This window comes from Myotis davidii, unplaced genomic scaffold (assembly GCF_000327345.1).
Source record: "Myotis davidii unplaced genomic scaffold, ASM32734v1 scaffold626, whole genome shotgun sequence".
NCBI classification, from domain to species: domain Eukaryota; kingdom Metazoa; phylum Chordata; class Mammalia; order Chiroptera; family Vespertilionidae; genus Myotis; species Myotis davidii.
Window position 1 is genome coordinate 375239 of NW_006297725.1, and position 10646 is coordinate 385884.

Here is a 10646-nt window from a genome sequence, read left to right on the forward strand (position 1 = left end):
AAGAATGTCCTCCTTGCACACAACCTCTTTGCTCCCTTCGGTCACATGAGCCTTGCAGAATTACTCCTTCCGACAAGTTGTGCCTGTAAGTGCCTTCATATCATACTGACTCTCGTGTGCACTGCACGGGGGTGGAATGGGGTGATGGATACTGTGGAAGCTGCAGGAATATTTGCTAAGGGTTAATAGAAATATATCAGGTGGTGAGGACCTTGGAACCAGAGAGTTAGGAGAATTTTCTAATTGCTCCCAAAGGAAAAAACCCAAGTTAACATCAGGGTGTTCTGTGGACAGGGATTCTCAACCCTGATTATGCATTGGAATCACCTAGAGAGCTTTTAAAAAATACTGATGCCCGGGTCCCACCCCAGTTCAAGTCAGAAGGCAGAGGCAGTAATATAGGAGTGGGGACAGAGGAGAGAGAGCGAGGCCACACTGATGTACTGAGGGGACGCAATCTCCTTCCTGAAGTCACACGCATGAAGGTGGACATTCATCTGCTTGATGATGTAACCACATGGCAAGCCCAGGTTCTATGCAGCTTAGGAGCTCGATTGCAGTTCAAGAAAGCACATTGCTTTGCAAGAGTGATGCTGTTCTAGGTCCCTGAATCTTTTGAAGTTATACAATGAATGTATTACTGAAAAATATCAGCACTATTTTTAGTCTGCTCCACTTCTCCACCTATGCTACTGAGAACCAGGCTGGATGATGTAATGTCAGTGGAAAGGAGAGAAAAGCACGGTAGGGCCCTTTTGCATGCCCCAGCTCTTAGGGATCGGGTAGTGAGTAGAGTGTGGTGGGTGCTGGGCAGGCACTGCCCTGGTGGCCCTTTGGGTCCTCACCATGAGGGTGGGCACGAGGGAAATTACCTCAGTGGTGATGGAAGCCAAACTCGCTGTTCTTGCCGTCTCCCCAACTGCTTTTACGTTTGTGTAAAACATGTTAACGTTACACTTTTCCAACTTGTTTTGTAGGCTATTATGCTGATAATTGGAAAGACTATTTAACGGAGAAAGACCCTCCTATGACTAAAGCATACTTTGACACAGCTGAGGAGAAACCGTTCTGCAGTGAGTGGTGAATGTGGTTGTTGGTTTTGCCCAACCCCTTTACTTTCGGAATGGCTGAGTCTCAGCTTCCCAGCTACTTCTTAGTAAATGCAGGCCATGGTGCAGTGTGGACTTTGGAGCTGGAAAAACCTAGGTCGAATCTTGACTCTACATCATAGCTGTGCGACCTTAGTCAAGACATTTGACCTCTCTGAGTCTCAATGTCCTGCTAGGTCGAATGGGGATAAGAATGTCTATCTTCTGGGTAATAAGGATTAAAATATCAACAAAGTTGTTAGCTTCATTGGATGGCCATTGTAATCGCTAACATCTTCCAGAAAATTGCTTGATCCCCCAGAGACATAAGATTGGCTCTAGGAAAAATCGGTGTCAGCCACATCTATGGGTGGATCAGCTCCACCTCGAAAGCAACTATGGTGACCTTCAAAAGACACTGAGAGATTGGGTATTCCAGTTGGGAGCTAAATGGGGTAATAGATAAGATGGCCTGAGAAGTAAGGAATTTTCCCCGGCAGATGTATGTCTTCTAACCTTGTCTCCCTTTTCACTTTTCTTGGGAGCAACACTTGTAAAAGAGGCTGCAGATCACTGGGTTTCCCTCCTTCTTTAGAGCCACATATGGCAGCCAAGGGTTTTGTGTCTGCCAGGTCCAAATGGAGCAGGGCCTTGAGCAATAATGGGTCATAAAATGGCAACTCCAGGGCTTACCTTACTCCTTTGGGGGACAGCCATCTCCCTGAACCTCTTTCTCCTTCTCTACAAGTCTGACCAAGAGAGAGCAAATTTGAATGTCATCGTGGGATCCCATCTTCCCAAAGCATCCTTGACCTTGGTGAGCAAAGAGTGAGGAGGAAGCCCTAGCCAGTTTGGCTCAGTGGATAGAGCGTTGGCCTGCAGACTGAAGGGTCCCAGGTTCGATTCTGGTCAAGGGCACATGCCCAGGTTGCAGGCTCGATCCCCAGTGGGGGGCGTGCAGGAGGCAGTTGATCAATGATTCTCTCTCATCATTGATGTTTCTATCTCTCTCTACCTCTTCCTTCCTCTCTGAAATCAATAAAGAAATATATTAAAAAAACAAAAAGAGTGAGGAGGAAGAAGAGTTCTCCAAACATGTCAGGCATGCTCATTTATTGAGTAGGAATTTAATGGGTGTCTATAAGGTGTTATTGCTGAGATTATAAAGAGGAACAATCTTCCCTTTATTCCTTCCCACTTATTGTTGTAGTATATTTTAGTTTTATCACTTTTTTTGTAACCTCATAAGACACTATTCAGGCAATATTTACTAATATATAGAGTGTACCCATTCATTTACCACGTTTTTATTATCATTTTTTCTTGCATTTTAAAAATACAGTAAAGTGTGCTGACTAATACTGGGAGAATCCCAGAGCATGATAAGAATTCCAAGAGATAGATCTGTCTTAATCTGAGGGTCAATGAAGGCCTCCTGGACAAAGTGACATTAAGCTGAAACCTGATGGATGAGTTGACAAAGGTGGCAAAGGAGTGTCCAAGTGAGGGGAAGGCTCAGGAGCAAGAGGGATTTTGGCAGTGCAGGTGGTGTGGCATGACCAAAGAAGTGAAGAGGGAGGCTGGATACGCTGGTGGATGTGGCCCAGGCTGCGGAAGACCTTGACAGCTGTGGAGTGTCTCTACGTGGCCACCTGGTTGGTTTATTCTAAAATGGGTGGGGATTGAAATGAACCTGTCAATCAGCAGTAGGCCATGAGACCTCCTTCAATAGGTGGGAGCACTGTTTCAACGGTGATGCCTAAACATGGCGACTGGATACCATTGGGTTCTGCTGTCACTCAAGCCATCTTTACCAAAGGGAATAGAAAGACATTTTAGAAAATTTTGCCCTGTTGTTGGCAGAGAAACTAGAGAAGAATTTAAAAAGGCTCAGTTATTAGGGAGGTTGGGTTTTTAAAAACTGGCCCTTTAGGAGAACAGTTGGGAGTATCTCTCTCTCACCATGTTTTCTCCTGGTTTTGCAGTATATCATTACTTTGTGGATATTATAACTTGGAACAAGAACATAAGAAGAGGGTCCATTACAATCAAATTGAAAGACAAAGCTGGAAATACCACAGAATCCAAAATCGATCAGTAAGTTGGGTTGGGATCATTTACAGTTTGCTATTTTCCTTTTTTGCTCAGAGAAACTGAATTCCAAATATACCCATTTTCTTATTTACATGTCTGTACTTTCCTTTGTTTTACAAAAGATATAAGGGGACATATTGTTTAGTTGCTTCCTGTGGCTCTTATAATATCACTATATTATATTCCTCCCACCAAGCTGTATTGCTCCCTCCACCCCACCATTGTTAGGATTTGTGAGTAGTGGGGTTTTGGGGGATCTTCATTGATCTATTTCAATGACTGCACTATAGTGTCAGTGTTCTCATACCCACAGTGGGGCAGCATTTTCAGGCAGGGCACCCTCTGTGTAGCATGTCTTGAAGAGTCAGCCTCAGGTCGTTTCTGAGCTGTGACCTTCAGTGAGGCAGCAAGACAGAGACCTCATCTGGAGATTCTAGGAAATGGCAGGGGAGATCATGCAGTTACATAATGGAGAGTGTTCGCTTAGCAAAACGTGAGTATTCATGTCAATAATTGCTTACGTATTTACTAGTACCTGTCGTAGGAGTTTTAATTTTACATAGTTAATTTCTTCCAGGTAGGGACTCCTATATTTGGAGCGTTTTTAAATTTTGATTACGATAGAGACCTTAACATCTTCATATTAGTCATGTTTAATCATTCTCATTTTAGTCATGTTTGTGAAAAAGTCATCACCAATCAGAGAATATATGGGAATAAAAGGAAATACTTGTTTTATTATGTGGGAAATAATGGCTACTTTTTTTGCAAGGTAAACTTTGACATTTTAGTATTATTTTTACAATTTAAGGTAAAATAAATGATATTACAGTATGTACTTTGAGTTTATCCAGTCTTACCAGACTATGGGTGCAAATGGAGTCACATTCAAGGTTATTATCTGCCTGATGACTCTTTCTATATCCATGTTTTACATGTATTTCTTGTTTTCAACCTTTTAAGAAATTGAAATATAATTCACATCCTATAACAGTCATCCTTTAAAAGCACCTGTTTCCTTGTCTGTGAAATGAAGATACTAATACTCACCCTGCAGTAATTTTCAGGGGTTGGAGACATGTGTCAAGAGTTGAGGATGCTGCCTGGCTATTGTAGGCAGCACATACCCTTCTAAAGTCATAGCATTTCCTTGGTCATGGGGTCAGCAGTGCTTGGGAAGCCAGTGGACTTTGCCCACGAAAGTCGGCTATTGCAGGCTATGGAGTCAAATGGCTGCCTGCTTACTGATTTATAAGTTTCAAAACTCTTTTCTTTCACTAGCAATCAATATCCATTTAAAAATAGTATTTCTGAAGGCCTGGGGTGGGGGGCAGGGGCAGGCTCGAGGGAGTCAATGGTTGGGGGTAGGGGGGAGGAGGGGGACATATGTAATACTTTCAACAATAAAGAATTATTAAAAAATAAAAATAAATAAAATAAAAATAGTATTTTTTCCTTCTAGTGAACCTGCAACATTCCAGAAATACCACCAAGTGAGTCTGCTTGCAAGGTTTAGTCGAGACCTGGATAAAGTGGCAGACATTTCCCTCGTGTTCTCTACAGGATCTGTAGTAGGCCCGAGGTACAAGCTCAGGATTCTCCGAATGAAGTTAAGGTCACTTACCCATCCAGAGAGGTGAGCCATACATAGGCAGGGTTTGACAAGCCCGTTTTCCAAAGATGCTGTTGGTTCTTGTCCAGTCAGCTTGGTCTAATGCTATAATTGGCCTTCATCAATCACAATGAAGGAAGTGAAGAGTTTTCCAAAAATAGACTTGATAAAAACAAGTAGCCTAGCAATCCAAGGAAATTTTACTGGTATGCACTTAAAGATAAATGGCCCAATAGTCCAAAGAAATAATTGTCCTTATATGTATAGAGTTATACAATTCCTCCCTAACCACTCTACCCACATTGCTTTGCAAGTTGCTAATTTGTTGTAGAAAAGAAAGTCTCATATAATTCAGCAAACTGATCGAACAGGTCCTAGTATAAAAAATGGTATAGAACAATTAGAATATTTTATTCCATTGGTACAGTATGAAAGTGAAATTTGATAACTGCACTGAAAATGTCCTTGTTCTTAGGAAATACACACTGAAGAATTAAGTGGTCAAATGACCTATTCTCAATTGGTTCAAAAAAAAGTAAACAATGAATGTGTTTGTGTGTGCATGTGTGTGTGTGTGTGTGTGTGTGTGTGTGTGTAGAGACAAAGGAGAGAAGAAAAGGCTGAGATGGTATGTATGTTTATGACTAATGCCACATATAGTTCTAGCATCCAACTTCAGGCACAAGGGAGGCAGGAAGTGATGTGAACAGATAGTACTTAATAAACTCCCTTTTCCTGAAGGGTTAGGGTACCCTAAAACATTTAATAATACAAGTTTCTTCTAAGGTTTAGGGTACACCAAAACATTTAATAATACAAGTTTCTTTTAATACCCTTTTTCCTGATTACCAAAGGGATACATGTTCATTTAAAAATTTTGGAAAGTGCAGAAAGTGTTAGGAAGTAGAGAAACATCACCCATAATGTCATTATTCAAAGGCAACCACTGTTAACATTTTTGGTTATTTCTTTCTAATCTGCTTTCTATTACTGTTATTTTAAAAAATATATGTTTCATTGATTTTGAGAGAGGAAAGGAATGGGAGAGAGAAAAACATCGATGAGAGAGAAACATTGATTGACTGCTTCCTGCACGAACCCTACTGGGGATTGAGCCCAGAACCCGGGCATGTGCCCTGATCAGGAATCAAACTGGTGACCTCTTGGCTCCTGGGTCAACCTCAACTGCTGAGCCACACCGGTTGGGCTCTATTACTGTTCTTAGACCTAGTTGACTTTCTGTGTCAAATAAATTTTTACATCCTGTTTTATTGTTGCTGCTGCTGTTACTTTGCTTATTTACCATAAGCATTTCCCTATAACATTAGAAATAATTGCTAAATCATTTCATATCCTAAGGATATAATACAAGTTATTTGACTAGAATAGGGCATATTTATTATTTCATTGACAAGACTATTTCATCTTATTTTTGCAGGCCCCAGTTGTGTCGGTATGACCTTGTTCTGATGGAAAACGTTGAAACCGTCTTCCAACCTATTCTTTGCCCAAAGTTGCAATTGTAACTGTTGTCGGGACACATGAGTACCAAGGAACATCAAGAAAGCTATGGCCGGCTTTCTGAGAGCTTTGCCTTCCTCACCGTCTCCTCCAGGCACAAAAAGTACGGAATAACCAGGGTTTTTCCAGTCATGTCCCATGGATGTCACATTGCAAAATGTCAGATGACTTTGGATTATAGAACAGTCCTGAGAAGGCAGGCCTTAAGTAGGGCAAGTCTGAAATAGCCAGGCCCCAGGCAGCCAGCGCCTTCTGTGGCTGCGTCCTGGGGCCTCCTTTGTGCTGCCCTGTGATTCTGCTGCCTGTCACTCAGGCAATGGCTGGAGACCTCACTTTGGATTCGACTCCACATTCCCTGTGCCAATTCCTCCAAGTCCCCGCATTTAGAAGGGAACCAGACGGACCTACCTCACAGGGCTGTCGAGTGGGTCTTGGAGGCAAGTCTGTGAAGGGTTCTTCGAAATCCCATGGGTGCACTTCCACATCTGTGAGTGGTATGATAAATGTGAATTGCTTTTATTTAATTTTATAAAGCTTATCTAACAAGCAATAAGAGAGCTATTTCTTACCAACACCAGCTTCTCTCTTGGGCTGCTCTGGGAAGGTAAGAAAGCCATACCCTGGCTTCCCATCTCTTCTCCATTGGGGGAAATGTTTATTTTTCCTTATTGCTACTGTAAGCCATGATTATTGAAGGAAATTTAGACAATGCATAGATGCAAAATGAACATATGCTATACACAGTTCCACCTGTTAGAGGGAATTAATGTTAACCTTTTGGAATAATGCTAAGTAACTTGCGTTGCTAACATAGGAGTTCCAAGCATAAACTGGTTTGCTCCTGGAGCACGGGCAGCCTCCAGCTTGAGGGATTCTTAGGCTTCCCCAGGGCTATGTGTGACCCAGGAATCTGGAATGACTGCAGCAGCCAAGCCAAGGCCAAGAGGGCCAAGGCCAGAGGCCAGAACCAAGGGAGGACCATCCGTGGGGCCAGATGCCCAGTGTGGGGACAGCCAAAGGGGTGAGCACCACGCTTCCCACAGCTGTGGCCACTGTGGGAAATTCTGTGATTCCTGAGTGTCACAGGCCCGGTGACTTCCTCACCCAAGTGATTCTCCTACTGCTTTCTGTGAGAACAGCCCTTATTTGAAAGAAATGGACTCTCTATTTCACAAATTAGAGGGTTCTGTAAGTATGTTCCTGTGTGGCACGTTTTTATACATGTAATACAGAGCTTTTCACTTCAGTGAGGGATGCCTGCAGTGAATAACTGAACTCTGAGAGAAAAGTCTCAGCGACGGTCCTCCCACCTGGACATTTTATCACCCTTCCCCCTCCTCCCACATTCCCTCAGCCACTGGGGATGAGAGATCAGTGTGCTATAGGCCCTGATTTTATTAGTTTCCTCTGTTCTGCATTCTGATTAGCGCAGTCACTTCTTCGTCCTCCTTCCACTTCCTGGTAGGCAGCGGGTCAAAACAATAGAAAGGAAGGGCCAGAATAGCATTTCTGTCATTTATTATAAACTCCCCAGGCCAGTGGGTGTCCCTCAGCTTCGTCTCCTGGTGCCTCCTAGCTCAGTACCTTGCTCACTGGGGACTGGTTGGAGGGATAAATGAACCGGTCAGTGAGCAAAGGAAGGAAGGACGTTTGTTCACTGGAGTGGAAACGAATTTCAATGAATTTCATTTAACAGTGACCAGGAGAAATGAAGGCAGTGACAGGTGTGACCACTCTCTTCTCAGAACCTTTCTCCCAAGGCCCCAAAGATCTCTTGCTATCCTGGCCTCTCCTCCCTTCTCTTTGTCAGTGTACCTGTCTGAATCCCACATCCAAGATAGTCTATCCTCTTCCTGGCCATCATCACCCATTATCGTCCACTTACTGTGTGGGCCTTAGCTAAACTGTCACTTCTTCAGGGGGAGTCTTCTCGGACCTTGTTTCCCATACAGCTCACTGAACTTCTCCTTCATAGCACCTTTTTAAGTTGTATTTTTGTACATTTATTTGTATGACTATTTAATATCTATTTTTTCCACTAGACTGCTCTGCAGGGCAGGAGCTGTGTACATAGCGTGGTGCCTGCACTCAGGAAATACACTATTTTTAAATGAACACTCTCCACTATCTTGTGAGCTTTATGGAACTATGTTTAGTTATAAGTAAAGGTCTCCCCTCCCCCAGTCAGAGTCCATTTCCCTTGAGGCACCCACCTTTCCTTTCCATTGACTCCCCCCACCCCCGCCCCCCACAACACACAATTTGTTGTTATTGTCTCCATTATCTCTGGAGGTCCATAGCTCACTTCCCAGGCTCCCTGGGAAAAAAGAGAGGTCCCCCCCCCCGCCTTTGAACCTTCCAAGTGCTCCCAACACCATTCTTCAGCATGCCCATCTATCCTGAAGCCTGGGAGTTTTGCTCTCCCCCATTTTAGTGCCTTGGCTAAAACCCTCCAGGACTCTTCAGCCTTCCTGGATGACTCCAAACCGTGGTTCAAAGACCCCCTTGCTTGTTTTTCCATGATGCCATTCCACCACCCCACTTGCCACCGACTTTGTATGTGCTTCCATTGCTGCTTTCATTATGTCGTATTGCAGCATGTTTCCATGTCTGTGCCCACTCCGAGACTGTGAGCGTCACAAGAGCAGCTGCTGCTTGTTTGTCTTGGCCGCCCTAGCCTCTAGCACAGGGGTGGGCAAACTTTTTGACTGGAGGGCCACAATGGGTTCTTAAACTGGACCGGAGGGCTGGAACAAAAGCATGGATGGAGGGTTTGTGTGAACTAATATAAATACCACGTAAGGGACAAGGCAGGTGCTCATGAAATGTGTGTTGAACAGAATGGAGTGGACTCAACCCAAGGACTTGAAGGAGGTCACCTCCACTCTGACTTAGACATCGACACATTTAACTGTTATTTATGAACTCAGACCCTCCCACCTTCAGACTCCTGCCCTGCGCTTTCAGTCCTACAAAAATCTGTCTTGGCCAAGAAGATTAGGGATGCCAGCAACAGAAACCCACTGATACAACACAGGTTTTATTAAAGAGATAGCTTGTAGAAACCCAGGAAGAGCTGAACCATCAGACCACGGCAAGGGCAGGGATGGGGGCAGCCTGTTCACGGTCCTTTATTAACCCTAGTGCTCAGCCATGAGTCTCACTGCCTCAGCTCAGCTGTCTCCACAGGGCAGTCAGACCACCGGGGTCCTTGGACCACTGGGTCTTCAGCCACTAATTAGGTATCCTGATTCCAAGTTCAGGACTCTCTTGGAGAAGGTGACCATCCTGTTCCAATCAGTTATGGTTGGAGCTGGTGGGGAAGCAAAATCATGTGGTCGTCAGAGCTGCTTCTTTCAATTGTTGGGCGCAGAGCTGATGAAGCCAAGGTTGAGTGGTATTGACAAAGAGCCATGGTAAGTGACTGGCGAATTCACTCTCACTGGAGCCTCTTGCCTTTTCTTCCCTCCCACTTCCCTGAGCCATTGACACCCACCTGCTTCCCAGTCCAGCACCTGTCCCTGGTGTGGGATACAGCTGTCCTTTGTCAGGGGGCCTAGGCATATACTATGAGTGAATGGCCTTGATGGAGGCTGGGACAGCCTACAGGTGGTGCACTGGCTGGTTAGAGTTGGCTCTGTAGGTGTTGGGTTGGGGCCAGGAGAAATGGGGAGACTGAGATCAGAATGGAGGTGGGTTGGGAATGGGGAGCACAGTCCAGGGCTTCCCCAAACTGAGAAGTTGAGTAGGAAGAATACGGATAGGAGTCTTCGGGGGGCGGGGTACATAAGGGAAGGCAAGCAGAGGCTTGGAATGTGACCCTGTAGGGAGTTAGGTTTGCATTTTCCAAAATAGCTCTGTCAAAGGTTCTTTACCACCTCATGTTGGCTGAATCCCACAACCTTCAGGTCTCCTTGCTGGATTTTTCCATGGGCTCTGACACTGAGCACAGGTCCCTTTTCTGACAGTCTTTCTTGGGCTCTCAGGACACGTCTCCTCCCCACCTCCATTTCTCATCCAACATCGTTGAATGAACTGTCTGGTTCTTTCACTGGTTCCGCTATTTCCTAGCCTGGCTTCTGATCTCAGTCTTCTCTCTCACAAAATAATGGAGGGTAAGAGACTAGACTCTGTTTGCTGGTGTGTGATCTCTGTCAACTATTCCTAAGCTTCCATTTCCTGGACTGTACAGTGGGGGCTGTTAAGAGTCCTGCTTCATGAGAGTTGTTATATGGAATAAATACATTCTTGTGTGTAAAATGCTTACTGTGAGGTCGTGAGTGTATTATTAGGTACTCAATGAATGTCAGCTGCCCTTACTGCCCCCCCCC

The 10646-nt window shown here is 44.5% G+C and overlaps 1 protein-coding gene and 1 long non-coding RNA gene across 3 annotated transcripts in view; one reads left to right on the forward strand and one right to left on the reverse strand.

Annotated features, from left to right (window-relative positions):
• The window catches only part of LIPH (lipase H), a 42728-nt gene extending 36103 nt beyond the window's left edge, over positions 1-6625 (forward strand). For both annotated transcript variants that reach the window (XM_006773332.2, XM_015570221.1), the window contains 4 exons: positions 978-1073; positions 3074-3185; positions 4645-4818; positions 6233-6625. In XM_006773332.2, coding sequence (XP_006773395.1) covers positions 978-1073; positions 3074-3185; positions 4645-4818; positions 6233-6320 — 470 coding nt within the window. In that variant the 3' untranslated portion in view covers positions 6321-6625. The remainder of the gene's footprint in view (positions 1-977; positions 1074-3073; positions 3186-4644; positions 4819-6232) is intronic.
• The window catches only part of LOC107184601, a 10869-nt gene continuing 3603 nt past the window's right edge, over positions 3381-10646 (reverse strand). Inside the window, exons 2-3 of the long non-coding RNA XR_001515493.1 lie at positions 6724-6800; positions 3381-3615 (exon numbers count right to left, since the gene is read on the reverse strand). This is a non-coding gene — a long non-coding RNA (uncharacterized LOC107184601). The remainder of the gene's footprint in view (positions 3616-6723; positions 6801-10646) is intronic.